The sequence below is a fragment of the Pan paniscus genome, chromosome 3 (genome assembly GCF_029289425.2).
Source record: "Pan paniscus chromosome 3, NHGRI_mPanPan1-v2.0_pri, whole genome shotgun sequence".
NCBI lineage: Eukaryota > Metazoa > Chordata > Mammalia > Primates > Hominidae > Pan > Pan paniscus.
Genome location: NC_073252.2, coordinates 101248777 through 101269840, shown reverse-complemented (window position 1 = coordinate 101269840; position 21064 = coordinate 101248777). Strand labels below are relative to the sequence as shown.

Sequence of the window (21064 nt, the reverse complement as noted above, 5' to 3'; positions counted from 1 at the left end):
ATTATTTTGCTTGTTAGTTGATGCAGTTTCTTCCTAGCCTCAATGGTCTTTACAATTTGGCATGTTTTTGCAGTGGCTGTTACCGGTTGTTCCTTTCCATGTTTAGTGCTTCCTTCAGGAGCTCTTGTAGGGCAGGCCTGGTGGTGACAAAGTCTCTCAGCATTTGCTTGTCTGTAAAGGATTTTATTTCTCCTTCACTTATGAAGCTTAGTTTGGCTGGATATGAAATTCTGGGTTGAAAATTCTTTTCTTTAAGAATGTTGAATATTGGCCCCCACTGTCTTCTGGCTTGTAGAGTTTCTGCTGAGAGATCCGCTGTTAGTCTGATGGGCTTCCCTTTGTGGGTAGCCCGACCTTTCTCTGGCTGCCCTTAACATTTTTTCCTTCATTTCAACTTTGGTGAATCTGACAGTTATGTGTCTTGGAGTTGCTCTTCTTGAGAAGTATCTTTGTGGCATTCTCTGTATTTCCTGAATTTGATAAAACGTAATGAACAAACCTCCAAGAAATATGGGACTATGTGAAAAGACCAAATCTACGTCTGATTGGTGTGCCTGAAAGTGACAGGGAGAATGGAACAAAGTTGGAAAACACTCTGCAGGATATTATCCAGGAGAACTTCCCCAATCTAGCAAGGCAGGGTTCTATTACTCCCTTGCATAAAGCTCTGCAATGGCTTCTCATTGAATTTAAACATTTCAGAGTTTTAGATCTCACTTAAAAAGTCCTGCATTATCTGGCCCCTGTCTACTTCTCTTATTCTGTCTTTTCCTGTCTTCACTTCACCAACTGTGCCACACTGCCTTTTCTATTTTTTGAACACACTGAGCACATTCTGCTTTGTGACTAAGTGTTTTGGCTATTCTTTTTGTCTATACTACTGTTTCCCTTGATCTTTTTGGGACCAGCTTCCTCTTCTACGGTGATTCAGATCGCAGCTTAATGACAAGCCTTCCACTGCTATCCAGTCCTATGAACCTAAAGCTACTGGCCCCTTTTCCCGCTCTATTTAAATAATCTCTGTTACACTTATCACAACATGTTTCTTATTTGTCTGTTTATCTCTTCTCACCAGCCTCCTCCTCTATGTAGAATGTAAGCTCCATGAGAGCAGAGACCTTATTTATTTGTAGCCCTAGCACCTGATGCACTTCCTGGAGCATAATAAGCAGCCACTTCTTTTCAATAATATTTGTGAAATGAAAGAGAGGTCCAGCTCTTAAAGATGCCACAGTAAAGTCATGGTATTGCTACAGCATAGTACAGCTAGCATGCATGACTAGCCCAACAAAATAAGTGCTATAAATGTAAGTTGTATCTATAAGTCATGTTTATAAAGGGTTGTGGTTATGCAGTTCAAGGAGCAGTTCATCTGAAATCTGGCGGGGAGGAAGGATAAAGTAGGCAAAGCTATGCTGAGGAGATAATCTTTGTGCCTGGTTCTTGAATAAAGAATAAGGACAGAATAGAACATTAGAACTAACTGAATAAAGGAAATAGCAAAAAGCTGGTGCTTGGAGGTGTAGAAGTACATGGGGTGTTTGGGGAATAGTGAGTAGTTCAGCCAGAGGTAAGAATAAGGGATGGATAGATACAAAGTTGGAGCAGTGCAAGTGCCAGCTTATAAAGAATTATATTTGCCATAGTAAGTTTTTGGACCTTGTATAGGAAACAGAACCTATACTGGTGGCATTATGGAAGATATAAAGAAAGGAACAGATAGAGAACAGTTTGACTCAGAGAAAAAAGGGAATGCCTAAACAGTAGCATGGGAGACATGGATAGATCAAATATTCAGATATACCATGTATTAAAAATGTTCTTTCAGTAGTTTGAATTTTATTATTTCAAATTATCTGCCCTAAAGATTTATTTTTATCTATCTTACAGAATTTGGTTGATCTTGCAGGCAGTGAAAGAGCTGCTCAAACAGGCGCTGCAGGTAATTAAAACTCATGAAATATGTTAGTCTTAATGTCTTCCTATTTTACAGGTTTGAAAAGTACTACCAGGCATTTTTAGAAATTGATAAAGTAATTATATTCATTATTAATAATAATGAATCATTAATTGTGATTTTCTGATAAAAGTTTAACATAGAAATCAGCATCTGTATCTGCTTAATTTTTATTTTAGTCTACAATAGCATCAATTAAAAAATGAAAATTATACAATTGATGGGATTGTACAGCAGGAAAGCCCATGAGAATTCCATAAAAACCATTTAAACTTTCAAAATAAGGAAATTAAGAAAGATAATGTGGTACAAAATTAATATGCAGATATTAATTTTTAAAAGTTAAAATATTAATAAAAACAAGTTAAAATATTTAGTAGACAAAAAGACTCCATTTATAATAACCTAAAAGATGTGATACCTAGGAAGAAACTCAACAAAGATTTGTACAAGACTGATACAAAGAAAACTTTTTTTTTTTTTTTTTTCCTAAGGCAGACTCTCACTCTTTCTCCCAGGCTGGAGTGCAGTGGCACGATCTCAGCTCAATGCAACCTCCACCTCCTGGGCTCAAGCAATTCTCATGCCTCAGCCTCCCAAGTAGCTGGGATTACAGACATGCACCATCAAGCCCAGCTAATTTTTGTATTTTTAGTAGAGACAGAGTTTCGCCATGTGGGTCGGGCTGGTCTCTAACTCTTGGCCTCAAGTGACCCGCCCACCTCAGCCTCCCAAAGTTCTGGGATTACAAGTGTGAGCCACCACACCCGGCCTAAGAAAACTTGTAAATCAGACTTGAAGGACACAAACAAATACTTGAAAAAATGGAGAAGCATACTTAAGTGGAAAAGATTCAAAATCACAAGGATATCAGGCCTCTGTGTTAATTTCTAGATTTAACACAATCCTAATAAAACTATCAAGAGTACATTTTCATGTTTAAATTAGGTAAAATGATTTTAAAATTTGTATGGAAACATAAAAACAGACAAGAGTAGCCAGGAAAATTCCAAAAAGCAGAAAGTGGAATTTAAGATTTTACTATCTTACTATAAGATAGTAAAACATATTATAATGCCATAGTAATTAAAACTGTGTGAATTGTCAGCCCAGTGAAATAGAATAGAAAATCCATCAAGAGTCCCAAATACATACAGAAGTTAGAATACAATAAAGATGGTCCTTCAAATTTGTAAAGAAAAGATAGATTATTCATTAATTGATAGCCATTTGGGAAAAAAATTAAGTCGGATCCATATATCATACACCAAGGAATGCATTATAAGTAGCTCAAAAGTTTCAATATAAAAAAACTAAAAATTATTGGAAGTCAACTTACAGTGGGAAAACCCTTTTGTAACTGATACAAAGTCCAGATGCCTTAAAAGCTTAAAAGAAACCAACAAAAAACTGGGCAAAGGATATAAATGAATAGTTCATAATGCTTAAATGGTTTAGCTTGCACCTGCACTCTTGCCATTAGAAGAGCTGCTGATCCAAGGAAGATTAGAAGTTTGTTCAACAGACTTGAGCTCATTCTGCAACCTATTGTAGAGCCACTCAACTGAGCCTAGCCTACATCCACCAAACCAGTCCATCCTCAGACCTGTGAACAAAAAATAAATGCTTGTTTTAGCTGGTTGGTTAGGTAGTAATGTTAAAGCAATAGCTAATTAATGCACCTGTGAAATAACATCTGTTCAAAATTATTTTTGCAATTTTTTTTGTATAGGCAGTAGATTGAAAACCTACAGTCTTTCAACAGGGGATGGGGTGGGTGAATGAAGTCTGATGCAGCCGTAAAATGGAATTTTATACTTTAAAAAAGAATGAAAAAGATCAGTGTTTACCGATATGGAAATTTTTCCAAGATATGTTGCCAAGTGAGAAAAAGCAAAGTGCAAAATAGTATGTATGGACTGTTACTATTGATATCAGTGAAGAAGGAAGGAAATAAATACATATGAACTTGTATTTTTAAAAATCTCTAAAGAAAAAAACTAATAACAGTGGTTTCCTGGTAGAGGTATAGGAACTGGTTGAATGGGGATGAAAGTGGAAGGGAGCTTTTTCAAAGTGTACTTTTTTTTTAAACTTTTTGAACCATGTGAGCATATTAACAATTTAAAAATAAGAAATTAGAGGCTAATTTGGTTGTAAGTTCATAGTTGCCTATATTTAGATGTTGGAAAAAAATTGATTTGAACTGAAGAGCTAGAGAAGCTCTTTCAGGAAACAGGTTTTTTTTCCCTACATTCTTCCCTCCCTCTTCATTTTTTTCTTTTTACTATTTTTCTCAGGTAATAACGTTTCTGATTCACTTGAAGTGGGACCAATAGGGAGAGAGCTCTTTCTACCACTGATATTAAAGATGGGCTCATGTCTAAACCAGAGCATAGACTTTAGCATCTGCCCTCTAATTTCTCTCATTAACTTAGTGATAAATAAGTTTATCATCTAGAAAAGGACTCAAGTTTAGTTTTCATATTTGTTTAATAAATTCAGGTGTGCGGCTCAAGGAAGGCTGTAATATAAATCGAAGCTTATTTATTTTGGGACAAGTGATCAAGAAACTTAGTGATGGACAAGTTGGGTAAGTTTATCCCGTTGTGCACTTACCTACTGATTCTTATATTTTTCATTGGTTGAACATTGCAACATTTCGATGACACTCAAATGTACTGATTTCTTCCATATATTCAAAAACTTATACATATGATTATAATCTACTGAATTTACTTTCTGTTTTAAATATTTTTTAGTTAGTAGTTTTAATCTGCCTCATAACCTGTAAACTAATTTTTGAAACTCTGGCTGATTTAAGAGTTCTGCATTAAAAACCAACTACTTTATTATATAAACGTTCTCAATCTTTTTCTCCCGTAAACTTATTCCTTGCTAAGTGGTTTCATAAATTATCGAGATAGCAAGTTAACACGAATTCTCCAGAATTCCTTGGGAGGAAATGCAAAGACACGTATTATCTGCACAATTACTCCAGTATCTTTTGATGAAACCCTTACCGCTCTCCAGGTGAGTTTGATTTTTATCTCAACTTAATATAGGGGAAGATCAACTTGAAGAAGAAAACATTACCTACTAAAATTAAGCATAGTTTTTTTTAATTAACTCGCCTGTTATAATCGATATGTTGTCTACTAAATAGCATTTCTTAATTTAATTTTGCCAGACTTCGATTATTTGTATCTTACCTTCATAATTTTTGCCACATCCAACACTATTTTACTGAAATTGACTTGATATTTTTAAAATAACTCACTTTTTGTACTTAATTTATTGTAAAAGGAAACTTTAATATTAGTCCTATCAATGGGAAACTATTATTACTTGCCACAAATAGAAGGTAACAAAAAAAATTGTGTGTCTGTCTGTATAACAAAATAATTCTGAAATTCCTGGTAGTTAACTGTTGCCTTCATTTGCTCTGAGCCTAAGGCCTACATTTTCGATTTTAAAAAGGAAAGGAACCAGCCTGACCAACATGGAGAAACCCTGTCTCTACTAAAAATACAAAATTAGCCAGATGTGGTAGCACATGCCTGTAATCCCAGCTACTGGGGAGGCTGAGGCAGGAGAATCACTTGAACCAGGAGGCAGAGGTTGCGGTGAGCCGAGATTGCGCCATTGCACTCCAGCCTAGGCAACAAGAGCAAAACTATGTCTCAAAACAAAAAACAAAAAAAAAAAAAAAGAAAGGAAAAATGAGAAATATCAGTAGGGTAGCTTTCTCAATGAAGGATTCAATGTTATCTAATGGTCACCTTGGTGTACCCACCTAAAGTTACTTATGGTACTTATACTCTGAGAAACATTGCTTTAAATAGCTGTTGAGCACCAGATCAAGGTACTGTCAGAGGTGCAAAGAGAAACTAGAGTCCCTGGCTTAACAGAATTAATGAATTCTGTGACAAGGCACATAACACTTGTCTTGCAACATAATTGCCTTTGATTAGTAGTTAAGTGGTTAATAACTAGTATAGAGTTTAAAGGAAGGAGAGATATTTTTGGCTAGAAGCAAAACTTCAGAGTAGAGGAGGCGTTAGCACTGGACCTTGAGGGATAAATGAGATTCCAATAAGCTGATGTTTTTAAGTTCTCTCGATATATCTTTTTTATTCTCTTGAAGACTATCACCCAGGATAAGTTACAGAGCATTGTTATAAGGACATAGAATGTTCCCTTTGTTCAAAAGTATTAAGCCAACTAGAAAGAGTATTGATTTTTTTATCTTGAATATAAGAAAGCTAAATATTATTAATTAAATTCGAATTTTTTTAAGTGTTGAACACTTAGCACTTTTGTATTTTTTTTCCAGTTTGCCAGTACTGCTAAATATATGAAGAATACTCCTTATGTTAATGAGGTATCAACTGATGAAGCTCTCCTGAAAAGGTATAGAAAAGAAATAATGGATCTTAAAAAACAATTAGAGGAGGTATGTATGAATCATTTATTTCATTAAATAGAAAGAACCAATTTAGAATGGAGACCTGCCCAAATGCCCAGAGACTCTTCATTCCTGAATATCTGAGTTGCTACAACTTAGGTTTTTAGTCACTTTTAAAGAAGAAGAAATCCACTCATAAAAATTTTAGTTTAATTTACTATAAATTGTAAGATTTGGTTCTTGAAATTATTTTAGATTTTGTTTTTTATTTTCAAAGGGCAAAATCTGAGATTATCAAATGGGCCAAGTAGAGACATTTCTTAAAATTTTTCACAAATACATATGAATTCGGTTAAAAAGAGAAACTACAGAGTTACTTAGAACCACCTTCTGTGTTTTCATGTTATCCTGAATTCCTCTTCTAATCCTTAGATAGCAGTCTAATAATATAGCATAATTACTTATCATTTTAGTTTGTTTTAACCATCATGGTCCCATATTTTGTAAAAAATCACGCATTAAGGATCTTTTTTAAAATGAGCTAAAATATCAGATGGTAATCTTATGAGAACATCTCTATCTTTACTATCAGAATTCAAGTCTTTGTTTTGTGACTTCTGACTATTCATATCTTCTTAGGCAATTAATAGAGTTATATTAACAGCATTGGTGTCTTATACATGGTATATAGAATAGTTACATGAGAAGAAATGTGTATTTTATTGTAAGTCTGAGAAATTATTGATTATGGTAACTGCATTTTGGTGTTCTGCAGTTAGAGTATATTTTATTTCAGTGAAATTAAAATTCTTATATTTCATATACAAATTTAATATTTTATTCTTTTATGCTACTTTAAGGTTTTAAAACTTAGCCACATTTATTATTAACATAATCCAATATTGCATTCTATAGGTTTCTTTAGAGACGCGGGCTCAGGCAATGGAAAAAGACCAATTGACCCAACTTTTGGAAGAAAAAGATTTGCTTCAGAAAGTACAGAATGAGAAAATTGAAAACTTAACACGGATGCTGGTGACCTCTTCTTCCCTCACGTTGCAACAGGAATTAAAGGTAAAATTAAAAGATGACAGCTTAAACTTGATGTACAGAGAATAGAATTGGTATTTCTATATGTTTATTATATAGTATGCACTTTCTATCCTTTGATACAGTATATTCCAGAAACCCAGAAGATTTTGTGTTTTCATAGTACCTAAGAGATTCATTAAAAATGCCAATTTCTGATTCCTATTTGTAGAGATTCTAATTCAACAAGTTTGGAATGTATTTAAATAATTTATTTGCAATATTCTGCTTAATAAATTCTAGAGAAACTGGGTGATTGGAAGCCATAGGTTTCTAGAATATGTGGAAATATTATTTTCTACTTAAACAGAAATATTAATCTCAGGAAAATTGGTGTAGAATATAAAACAACATAATTGTGTCAATGTAGACTCTGGTGAAAGAAAAACAACAGTGAACAAAATTCTTACTTTGTTTGTGTAAATTTTTTGTTTGTTTTTAATTGAGTAGGAATTTATTTATTCAATAGACTTTTTGGGGTGTGAGGGTGTCATGCATAAGAGAATGACCTCTGGAGCTAGACTGCCTGGATTTGAATCTGTCATTTCCTGACTCTTGGCCTTGGACAATTTCTTGAATTCACTTTGCTGCTTTTTCCTGTGAAAGTAGCAGTGTGGAATAGCTTGATACTCACCTCATAAGTGTTGTGTGAGAATTAAATGAGATAATAGGTAGAATTAGCTCAACACAGCACTTTGCACACAGCATATTCTCAACTAATGTACATTGTTAATGTGAATAAGCATTATGTACAGAGGTATATAGGAGACAATCAAGAACTATTGGTTGAGTGGTGAGCAGGAAGTAGCCCAATGAAAGACCTAGAGAAGAATGTTTCAAAAGAGACCTACATGTACAAAATCTTGGAGTTGTGAAGAAACATTATGCATTCCTTGCACTTAAGATGTTCTAGTAGCAGGGGCGTTTTAAACCTCCTTGAGGGATTTGAATGTGATGTTTTGCTAACAACAAAGAACAGCCTTGTGTGTGACATCAGAATTATAGTTGAGAAAGATATAGCTGCTGTGCACATCAGATTGCTTGGGCCTGCAAAGATTATGGCTCTGGAGTTGGAGTGAATTGGATAAATTGGAGAAATGTTTGGAAGGTAAACTTAGCAGGACTTTGTGATTGTTTGGATGTTGAGGGCAGAGAAAGGGAGAAGGAGGTGTCCGGAATGACTTGCAAGCAATTCCTTGGCTCCATGGGTAGCTGGTAACAATATTGGTTGAGTTAAGGCACACTGAATAAAGAGCAGTGGAAATGGTGGGTGTTTTATTTGGGATTTCTTTTGTTTGAGATGTCAGGCTGTTGAAAATGCAAATGTGTGAATATGAGTAGAAGATTTGAGATATAAATATCAATTTGGGCATTAATTACTACAGATCCAAATTAAAGTTTGTTCTGGTTGCATGTTGAGAGAAGGCAACAGAAGGCAAAGTGACAGAAGGCAAAACTCCAATTGGGTAAGGCAGAGAAAGAAGAATCCGTAAAGCAACCCAGGTTTAGCTCTACAGTTAAGAATAAAACCTAGTGAATATGGTAGCTAAGGGGAGAGAATATTTCAGGGAGGTAGTGGTCAGCAGTGTCATATTCTGCTGAGAAGTTAAATAAGATAAAGATGGACAAAAATTATTTGCATTTAGAAACACAGAGCTCATTTGCAAAAGTAATTTGAGTTAAGTGATGGGGGTGAAAGCCACCTTATAGTGTGTTGAGGTGGCCTAGATGGATGGAATCTTGAATATAGTAGAAAGAATTGGACTAACATAGGAGAAATACCTCTTGAATTGGAGCAAACATGGAGGAAAGGATAGGCTTCTGTGCAGGTAGTACTCTTAGGAGTTTAGGTTTATACTTTCTTTGTGAAATAGGTTTAATTCTTCTGCTGAGATGGCAGGTGATGGTAGAGTCATAAGTTTGCAGAGATACTAGGGGTTTGAAATAGGCTAGCCTTTGCAGGTAATGAAAAAGAAAGCTGACAAGGGGGAAGGGAATATTGCCATGCAACATTAAAGGTCCAGTTTATCTTGTCAGCCGGTCTTCTGGCTGTGTGGCTCTGGCAGTGCTCAGGAGGCTGATAAAGGTCTTGAACACAGTGTCATTTGAGTGTGCCGTGTAGGGTACATGTAAGGGACAGAGAGTGGGTCAAATAATTTGAGAACATTGACCTCAAATTTCAAACATGATTACAGTGATCTATGGAATCTAAGATGATAGGGTGAGAACCAAGAGGGAGATGGCAAAAAAAAAAAAGTCATGCAACAAGGGAACAGAGCTAAATAGCCCCTGATGAGCTAAATAGCTATAGTGGGATTAACTAAAGTAATGATTTGGAAGGATAGCAACGGCAATGAGAGCAAGAGGTCTAGGTTTATGACTTTCAGATAATGACAAGGTCCAGGTGTGGCTTTGGTAGCAACTGGCATTAAACTGAAGGTTATTGGAGTCGAGGATTTGAATATGATGGGGCTTTTGCAGAGCAGGGTGTGGAAAGGGCTGGCCATTTCAAGCAGAAGGACAGCACTCAGAGAGGCATGACAGTATGCAGTATATTCTGGGGACAACAAGTAATCTTAAGAGGCAATGTGATGGAACGGTTGCATGGATAGGCTCTGAAGTAATAGACAATGGGCTCAGCCACCAATTGGCTGTACAACCTTATGCAACTTCTCCAAACTTGTTGGGCACCCAGCTCATCTGTTAAAAAGATGTAGTAAGGTTGATACTCGATACAAGTATCATCTCATCTTATTTGATTCTCTCAACAACCTTAGGGTTGTGTGTTTCAGATGTGATTACAACCCTAGGGTTGCCGAGAGAGTCAAATAAGATGAGATGATACTTGCACCCAGTAAAGAGTCAAGAGAAGAATGGTGGCTATGAAACCTGGAGAAACACACTTAAGAGGCAGGCACAGGAAGAGAAACTAGCAAAGCAGAGTGAGTGGTAAGGACAGCAGCTGGGTAAGGTAAGAACCAGGAGATGGGTCCCTGAAGTGTTGAGGAAGGAGTGGATAAATGATGAGGAGGACAAAGTAGGAAAAAAAGAAAATGGTAGTTAGAGTGAAGTAAAGAGTCAAGAGTTTGATTTTTTTTTTTTTAAGCAATATCCTTAGACTAATAAAATTTTAAACTAGGCTTAATAAGAATTCTACCAAGTCAATGGTTTTCAAAAATAGAAACTAGTTCCCTTGTTTTATTATGTTTGAATACAGATCTATATGACATAATTTTGATTTCTTCTTCTTTAGGATAAAAGAAAACGAAGAGTTACTTGGTGCCTTGGCAAAATTAACAAAATGAAGAGCTCAAACTATGCAGATCAATTTAATATGCCAACAAATATAACAACAAAAACACATAAGCTTTCTATAAATTTATTACGAGAAATTGATGAATGTGAGTGCTTTTTTCAAGTGGAACTATGTTTAATTATAAAAGCATCCTTATAAAGAGAAACTATGTTTATAGCTCAGTTAATGTGATAAACATGTTTAAATACTGTGTATTTCATATGTGATTACAATGGAGACTATGATTTAAAATAAGTAATTCTAAAAATACAAAAAAACTAGCTGTGCGTGGTTGCAGGCGCCTGTAATCCCGGCTACTTGGGAGGCTGAGGCAGGAGAATTGCTTGAACCTGGGAGGCGGAGCTTGCAGTGAGCCAAGATCCATTGCACTCCAGCCTGGGTGACAAGAGTGAAACTCTGTCTCAAACAAATATAAATAAATAAATAAATAGAAAGTAATCATAAGTTATTTATTCTGAATCTCCTAAGAATGATGCACTAGTTGAAACACACATGAGACAGGTGTTTTTATTTTCTAATTATTATTCAATTAAATTATTAGTTATATGGCATCTGCCTTTGCTAATCTTAAAAGAGTGGCATTGACATAGGAATCTGTTTCAAAATTATTTCTTCAATAGTACAGTCTGTTGGGGGGACATTTTAAATCTACTTATAATGATCAAATCTCAAATTCAGAATTTGTCCTTTTAACCTATATTTCATTAAGGATCCTGTATTGTGTCACTAATTCCAACCAGTGATCATCTTAATTCATACAATAATATAAATGACCATATCTATTAATGTACTTTTGGTATTCATACTCTGAGCACATATTAGTTAATTTGAAGTTCTTAGTATCTCTGATAAGAATTTTTTTAGTAATCTTTAATTTGACTTAGGAAATTTGGTAAACATGTTCATGGACAAATTTTTTTTTTCTCTAATTATAGCTGTCTGTTCAGAGTCTGATGTTTTCAGTAACACTCTTGACACATTAAGTGAGATAGAATGGAATCCAGCAACAAAGCTACTAAATCAGGTAACTTAATGTATTTTACAGCATATAATGCTTTTACTCTTTTTAAAATTCTTTTGTTATTAGATTTTGTTACTTGTTCTCATTTAATTTCAGTAATGATTTTGGCTCTAATGAAGGCTTTTCTCTTTACATTTCTACTCTATAACCATCAGGCACCTAGAGGAAGGCTAAAAATTTCATAAGGCAGACATGTGCTAGTAGGTAAACCTTTGCCTCTAGCTCTTTACTAGCAGATCTTAGTATTCATAATGTTTGTAAAGTTTCTGTTTTGCCTTGGTAAACTTCATTAGGGTAACAATTCTGATTTTAAAAGTGTCAATTCTCAGGCATTTATAATGTATAGAATAATATATCAGGGAGAGGTAATTTTGGTGAATACATCAATAAGTTTAGATTCCGTGTTTACTTAGTAGATTGCTCGTGTTTAAAGATGTATAGTTGTATAAAGTAATAGACATTTTCATTTGAATTTTAGAATATAATTGCATTACTCCTTATTATTGTTAGTTAATTCCTGTAAAGTATTATTGACAAAGTGTTTTTGTGTTCCTAATACATACATTAGAAGTTTCTTGGGTTTTTTTTACAATCTCTGGTGTAAAGTATTTTTTTAACTCATGGTTTATCTCTTCTCTTATAATAATATAGAAAATAGAAATAGGCCTCTTTATAGTAAAACACAGTTATCATTAGCTTTAGAAGTCAATAAATAATATCTCTGTTTCCATTCTTGAATTCAGAACCATCTGAGACATAAAATAGGAGTTAGTTAGATTGGGGAATTAAATTATCAGTTTTATTACTGAGGAGCTTGAGGACTTATGGTCAAAATTCCCTGTCAGGCACAGGCAAACATACAATTTATTGAAATATTTTTAAAATTCTCCTTCTTTCAAAATAATCTATTCTAAGTTAGCTAGTTTGCCAAAATGTAGAACTTTAGAAAGATATCAAATCAAAGTTAAAGTAGTTATTTAAATAATCCAAATTTTATTAAGGAAACAAAAAATATATGAATTTTCTGATTGGAAAATCTGTTCTTGTTTATAATAGGAGAATATAGAAAGTGAGTTGAACTCACTTCGTGCTGACTATGATAATCTGGTATTAGACTATGAACAACTACGAACAGAAAAAGAAGAAATGGAATTGAAATTAAAAGAAAAGAATGATTTGGATGAATTTGAGGCTCTAGAAAGAAAAACTAAAAAAGATCAAGAGGTAAAAGAGACAGAAATGTAAAACTAAACTAAAAGCATACTTTTAAAAGAAGTATTCTCTTTTTTCTATAATGTAAGCTTTTTTAATTTTTTTTAAATGTACAGATAACATTTTATGTGTTTATTGTATACAACATGATGTATGATGTTTTGAAGTATATATACATTGTGGAATGGTTAAATCTAGCTAACAAATGTACTACCTCACATAGTTACTGTTTTTGTGGTGACAGCACATAATATCCACAGATTTTATGTTTTTTAAGAATACAATGCATTGTCATTAACTATAGTCACCTTGCTGTACAATAGAGCTGTTGAAATTTATTCCTGCTATCTAACTGTCATTATGTCATCTGACCAAGATTTCCCCATTTTCTTCTCCCTGCAAAACACCCCAGCCTCCAATAACCACCATTATACTTTGTACTTCTAAGAGATCAGCTTTTTAAGATTCTGCATATGAGTGAGATCATGCAGTATTTGTCTTTCTGTTCCTGGTTTATAATGTCCTTTGGGTTCATCCATATTGTTGCAAATGGTAGGATTTCTTTTTTTTTTTTAATAGCTGAAGAATATTCCATTGTGACTTTATACCAAATTTTCTTTATCCATTCTTCTGTTGGTAGACTCTTAGGTTGGTTCCATATCTTGGCTGTTGTGGAAAGTGCTGCAGTAAATATGGGAATGCAGATATTTCTTGAACATACTCATTTAAGTTCCCTTGGGTACATGCCCAGTAGTAGGACTGCTGGATCTTATGGTAGTTCTATTTTTGCTTTGTTGAGGAACCGTCATACTGTTTTCTATATATTCCTACCAACAGTATAAAAGGATTCCCTTTTGTCCACATCCTTGCCAACAAGTTCTCTTCTGCCTTCTTGATAAGCCATTCTAATTGGGATGAGGCAATACCTCACTGTGGTTTTGATTTGCATTTCCTTGATTATTAGTAATATTGAACATATGTGTATGTCTTCTTTTGAGAAACGTCTGTTCAGGTCTTCTGCCTATATTTTAATTGGGTTGTTTGGGGTTTTTTTTGCTATTGAGTTGTTTTAGTTTCTTATATATTTTGGATATTAACCATGTGTCAGATGTATATTTTGCAAATATTCCTGCAAATATTGCAAATATTTTGCAAATATTGTCTCTTTATTGATGATTTCCTTTGCCTTTAGTTGTAATTCCGTTTATTTATTTTTGGTCTTTTTGGTTGTGCTTTTAAGGTCTTATTCAAAAATTCCTTGTCCTGACCAATGTTATGAAGCATTTCCACTATCTTGTTTTCTAGTAGTTTCATAGTTTCAAGTCTTAGTATTTAAGTCCTTAACTCATTCTGAATTGATTCTTGTATATGATGAGAGACAGGAGATCTAGTTTTTCTTCAACATATAGATATTCATTCAGTTTTCCCAGCACCACTATTGAAGAAAGACTATCCTTTCCCCAACATATGTTCTTGGCACTTTTGTCAAAAATCAGTTGACTGTATATGCATGGATTTATTTCTGCGTTCTCTGTTCTATTGGCCTGTTGTCTGTTTCTATGCCTGTAGCATGTTATTTTGGTTACTATAGTTTTATAATAAGTCTCCAGATTTGCTCTTTTTGCTCAAGATTGCTTTGGCTATACAGGGTCTTTTGGGGTTCCATACGAATGTGAGGATTGTTTTTAATCTACTTTTGTGAAGAATGTCATTGGTGTTTTGATAGATATCGCATTACATCTGTGGATCACTTTGGGCAATATGGACATTATAACAGTATTCTTCCAATCCATGAACATGCATGTCTTTCCATTTGTGTCTTCTTCAAATTCTTTCATTAATGTTTTATAGTTTTCATTTGAGAGATCTGACACCTCCTTGGTTACATTTATTTCTAGGTATTCTTTTGGTAATAAATGAGATTGTTTTCTTTGTGTCATTTTTAGATAGTTTGCCATTAACATATAGAGATACTACTTTTTTTTATGTTGATTTTGTATCCTGCAACTTTACTGAGTTTTTAATTAGTTGTAACAGTTTTGGATGGAGTCCTTAGGGTTTTCTGTATATAGGATCATATCATCTACAAATAGAGACAATTTAACTTCCTCCTTTCCTATTATGTTTTATTTTTCTCTTTTGCCTAATAGCTCTAGCTAGAACTTCCTGTACTATGTTGAATAAAAGTGGCAAAAGGGAACATCCTTATCCTGTTCTAGATCTTAGAGTAAAAGGCTTTCAGCTTTTCCCCATTTGGTATTACGTTAGCAGTGGGTTTGTTGTATGTGGCCTTTATTGTGTTGAGGCATATCACTTCTATACCTAATTAAGAGTTTTTATCATGAAGAGGTATTGAACTCTGTCATGATTTTTCTGCATCTGTTGAAGTGATTGTATGACTTTTTTTCATTGTTTTGTTAATGCGGTATGTCATGTTTATCGATTTGTTTATGATGAACCATTCTTGTATTCCTGGGATAAATCCCACTTGATCATGGTGAATTATCTTTTAAATGTGCTGTTAAATTCAGTTTTATAGTATTTTGTTCAGGGTTTTTCTGTCTGTTCTTCAGGGATATTGGCCTATAGTTTTCCTTTTTTGTCTATTTTTGGTATCAGTGTAATGCTGGCCTTGTAGAATAAGTTAGGAAAAATTCCTTCCTCTTCAATTTTTTGGAATACTTTGAGAAGAATTGCTATTAGTTCTTCTTTAACTGTTGGTAGAATTCAGCAGTGATGCCATCAGGTCCTGGGCCTTTCTTTGATAGGAGACTTTTTATTACTGATTCAAGTCTCCTTTCTCATTACTGGCCTGTTCAGGTTTTCTATTTATTCATAATTCAGTCCTGGTAGGTAATGTGGTAGAGGAATTCATTTCTTCTAGGTTTTTCAATTTATTGGCATGTAAGTGTTCTTTGTATTTCTGTGGTATCAATTGTAATGTCTCCTTTTTTATTTCTGATTTTATTTATTTGAGTCGACTGTCTTTTTTACCTAGTCTAGCTAAAGGTTTCTTGATTTTGTTTCTTTCAAAAAAAGAAAAAACTATTTTGTGGATTTTTTTAAAGTCCCTATTTTGTTTATTTCTGCTCTGATCTTTATTCTTTCCATTTGCTAATTTGGGGTTTAGTTTGTTCTTGTTTTTCTAATTCTTCGAGGTAATAGTTTAGGTAGTTTGAGATCTTTCCTCTTTTTTGATGTAGATGTTTATTACTATAAACTTGGCTTTTAGAACTGCTTTTGCTGCATCCTATACATTTTGGTATATTGTGTTTCCATTTTCATTTGTCTTAGCTTTTTAAAATTATTCTTTTAATTCATTAACCCAGTGGTTGTTCAGGAGCGTGTTTAATTTTTATGTATTTGTAATATTTCCAGAATTTCTGCTATTATTAATTTCTAGTTTTATGTCATTGTGGTCAGAAAAGATACTTGATATAATTTTGATTTTAAATTTTTTAAGACTGTTTTTGTGGCCTAATATGATCTGTCTTAGAGAATGTTCCATGTGCAGTTGATAAGAATGTGTTTTCTGCAGCTGTTGAATGGAATGTTCTGTAAACATCTGTTAGGTCTCTTTGGTCTAGACTGCAGTTTAAATCTGCTATTTCTTTGTTGATTTTCTGTCTGAATAATCTGTCCATTGCTGAAAGTGTAGTTTCAAAATCCTCTATTATTATTGTGTTGCAGTCTCTCTTCCTTCAGATTAATATTTGCTTTATATATATTCTGCCATGTTCAGTGTGCATATATATTTACAATTGTTACAACCTCTTGCTGAGTTGACCCCTTTATCATTATGTAATGACCTTGTCTCTTTTCACAGTTTTTGATGTAAAGTCTATTTTAGCTGATATAAGTATAGCTTCTCCTGCTCTCTTACAATTTCAGTTTGCATGGAATATCTTTTTCCACCCCTTCCTTTCCATCTATTTGTATCCTTACAGGTGAAGTTAATCTCTTTCAGGCAGCATATATTTGGATTTTTTAATCCATTCAACCACTCTGTCTTATAATTGGAGAATCAGTCCATTTACATTGATAAGTAGGAACTACTGATAGGTAGGAAATTACTACTTCCATTTTGCTAATTATTTTCTTATTTGTTTTTTAGATCCTTTTATCTTATCTCACTGTCTTCCTTATTGGTTAAATTATTTTCTCTGATAGTATGTTTTGATACCTTTCTATTTTTAGTGTATTTATTATAGGTTTTTTTCCTTCGTGGTTACCATCAGGCTTACAAGAAAAAGTCTTACAGTTATGCAGGTTATTTTAAACTGATAACAGATTATCATTGATTACTAAACAAACAAACAAACTCCACACTTTATCTCCTCCCACTTTCTGAATATTTGATTTTCTAACTTTTGATGTTACAGCTGTTTTCCTTCAGTACTTTTACTATATCATTGCACTCCCTCCTGGCCTGTGAGATTCCTCTTTGTTGTTGTTGTTGTTGTTTAATTATACTTTAAGTTCTGGGGTACATGTGCATAACATACCGATTTGTTACATAGGTATACATGTGCCATGTTGGTGTGCTGCACCCATTAACTCCCTTCTATGTTATTTGCCTCTTTACTCTTGCTGCTTTGCTGCTTTTAGGATTTTCTCCTTGTCTTTGACTTTTGAGTTTGAATATAATATATCTTAGGGCAGGGTCATTTAGATTGAATTTGATTGGTAACCTTTGACCTTCCTATATGTGGATATGTATTGCTTTCTTCAGGTTTGGGAATTTTCTGCTATTATTTCTTTAAATAAGCTTTCTGTCCCTTTATCTTTCTCTACTTGAACTGCAGTGACCCAAATATTTGCTTTTTTGATGTTGTCCCATAAACTTCATTCCTTTTCATCCTTTTTTTTTTTTTTTTTTTTTTGCCTCCTGACTCTATATTTTCAAATAGCCTGTCTCAAGCTCACAAATTCTTCTGCATGATCCATTCCTCTATTGATGTTCTTTGTTGCATTTTTCATTTTGTTCATTGTATTTTCTTGCTCTAGGATTTCTGTTTGGTTTTTTTATTATTTCAGTCTCCTTGATGAATTTCTGGATTGTTTCTCTATGTTTTCTTGAAGTTTGCTGAGCTCGCTTAAAATAGCTATTTTGAATTCTTTGGCAGATAATACATCTCCATCTTTTAGAATCAGTCACCAGTATCTTACTTTGTGCTTTTGGTGACATCATGTTTCCCTGATCATGATGCTTGTGGTCATGCAGTAGTGTCTGCACATTGAAGATGAATTTAGCTATTTATTTTAGTCTTCACCATCTTTATAAGGTCTTTTCAAGATCCATAATATGACTGAGGTCAGCGTGTTATCCTGCAGAGGCACTACTGGACACCTTTCTCTTTAGGTCCCCAGGTGGGCAGAGCTGTTCTTATTCCACAGATGAGAGGGGTCAGTATCAAGATCCAGGGCCATTTGAGAATCTGCTGATGGACAAGGGTTGCAAAACCTGCCCCAGGGACTTGGATACGCCTGTCTCCCGGTAGCACCCCAGCTGGGTAAAACCATTCTCAGACTATCGCTAGGAGAAACTGAAACCAAGCTTCAGAGTTAATTCAGAATGTGCTATGGAACCAATGTTGGTAAGCTTAACCTGGTGGCACCAGCAGTCAAGACTCCCAGCAGTTCCTTATGCAGGGAGGATTGCTTGCATTCTGTAGCTGTGACATTCAAAGTTCTTTCCAGAACTGCTATGTGATGGAAGCCAGCAGGCCTGTCCTACACAGGCAGGATAACTGCCAGGCTGCAGTAGAGAGGGGCTGCAGTCAAGACAAGACCGCTTTAGGATCTATTATGGGAAAGATGCATGAAACCTGTCCTGGTGGCTGGGGCAGGTGCTTCACCCAGCAGTTCCCAATACAGTCAAGATAGCTTCCTGACTGCAGCAAAGAGGCATTGAAGCTGAGACAGGGCCCCTTCAGGATCTATTATGGGATGGAGGACTGCAAGCCTGACCCAGTGGCTCAGACAGGTTCATCTCTTGGCAGTTCTCTGTGTGGGTGAGAGCAGGGAGGCTGCAGCGGGGGAGGGCTGGAGCCAGTACATGTCCCCGTCAGAATCTGCTATGAGACAGAGGCTGGCAAGCCTGTCCTGGTGGCTCAGATGGGCATGTTCCCTTCTGGGTCCTTGTGCAAGCAGTACTAAGCTAGGACTACAGCTTGAGGAGGGCAGGAGCCAAGTTACAGGCTAACTTTTGGGTCCACTGCCAAGACCAATGTCGACAGGCAGAAGAGCCCATCTGCCGAGACCCTAGAGTGTGTGATTTCTCCTGGACCCCTTGACAGATAGTTTTGGTTGCAGACTCTAGGCCAAACAGGGCTGTAGCTAAGTCCTTCAAGGAATGGGACCATTTCTGCATATGAACCTGGGAGCACAATTGGCAGGACTCCCACAGGTGTTGGTATGCACTCGCAAAAACAACACTTCCGGGTCTTGAGTTCTACTGGGGTTTTACAACCTCCTACCTGAATCCAAAGGCTCCCACAAAAAGACTTGTCTGTAATAGGTACAGAATTCTTGTTGTTTTGGGGGGATGTGAGCAGGTGACCTCCTATTCTGTCATCTTCTTGACATCACTCAGAAGTATTGTCTTAAAGATATTTTTTTTCTAAGATTGAGATGTTGAAGATCTAACCATTTTTCATATGTATATACAATTTAGAAAATTTAAGAAATATTTTCTTCATTTATATTTTAAAAATAGTTAAATCATGTTTGTTTCCCTGGTGCTTATGCAAGAGAAAAAGGAATTAAAAGCATCTATGGGAAGGGTTGGTTTATCTACCTCTTGATGGATTTGTCTTGAAATTGTTTCCTTATAGTTTGTATATTACATTTTATTGAGCGTATATAAATGCTACGTAGAGCACAGCAGTTTCCTACTGAGATCAGTATGAATTTTAATATCTAGATGACTATTTTATATATGGATGCTACATATTAATGGATTTCTTTTTCTTTAGAAAGTATGTTTCTAAATAATTAAAACATTAGAATAGCTGGAGAAGCTAATTTTGTACGTTTTGTTTTTCCTTCTCCATCTAAGAGAGTTATGTGAAAATTAGTATAACTAATACTAAATAGTTATAATGGAATTTATAGAAACAGATCACTCATTTTCTAAGTATAAAATATTAGGCTACATGTTAAGAGAACTTAATCCAGAAACCATCAGACTTTAGGGACTCAGAAATTGTCCAAAAGATTAAAGGGAGTTATTAGTGTAAAGTGTCCTTAACCTAGAGGCCACAGATGCTGTGAAATTATTTTGCAGAATTTTTCAATGCATATTCATTTTTCTGGAACAAGAATCTGTAGTTGTTATCAGACTTGCAAAGTGATTCGTGAACATCCCCCCCTCAAAAAAAAATAAGACCCAGTGTTTTATGTAGTTAAAAGATGAATTAATTTGCAGCTACTCTTCAGACTTCTATGTGGCTAGCCCAAAAGGCCATGATCCTTTTTCCTCGATATCATTGTTCAGTTTCTCAACCTCTTTTCATTTTTAAAGGAAAAAAGAATTCTATGCCAAAGCTATTATTTCCATTCTACCTACAAATTAAAATTATTGCTTTATTTCATAGGTATTATATTCAAAGAGGTAAAAGTTTATAAGTTGTCCACAGGGTTTCATTTAGCTTGTTTTAAAATGCATGTTAATGAAGTGCAAAATGTCATGCATGACGAAACCATTGGACTTTAATCAATAAAACTGGGTTTTATGGAAGGGACTGGCCTAGTGTCATGATTAAGAACATGGTCTCTAGAGTGAAATTGCCTGGATTTAAGCCGCAGTTTTGCCACTTATAAACTTACCGCAGATCCAGTCCTATTATGAATTGTTGCCAAGGCCTTGGGCAAGTCATTGAATCTCAGGGCTTCCTATATGTCTCCACCCTTGAAGTAGAGACCAGGTGCTCACCAAGGTCCCTTCTGACTTTAAAATTTCATCTAATTTTTGTATGTTTTTTATATGTGATAATAACATGACATAAAACTAACGTTTGGGATAAGTGGTAATAATTTCTCTAATATTTTTCTCACATC

General features: G+C 34.8%; 1 protein-coding gene across 6 annotated transcripts in view; it reads left to right on the top strand.

Annotated features, from left to right (window-relative positions):
* Positions 1-21064, top strand: part of CENPE (centromere protein E) — a 94018-nt gene that overhangs the window by 12033 nt on the left and 60921 nt on the right. For all 6 annotated transcript variants that reach the window (XM_003829965.5, XM_055111680.2, XM_063603852.1 and 3 more), the window contains exons 9-16: positions 1891-1942; positions 4463-4550; positions 4861-4990; positions 6294-6413; positions 7281-7439; positions 10708-10855; positions 11706-11794; positions 12848-13015. In XM_003829965.5, coding sequence (XP_003830013.4) covers positions 1891-1942; positions 4463-4550; positions 4861-4990; positions 6294-6413; positions 7281-7439; positions 10708-10855; positions 11706-11794; positions 12848-13015 — 954 coding nt within the window. The remainder of the gene's footprint in view (positions 1-1890; positions 1943-4462; positions 4551-4860; positions 4991-6293; positions 6414-7280; positions 7440-10707; positions 10856-11705; positions 11795-12847; positions 13016-21064) is intronic.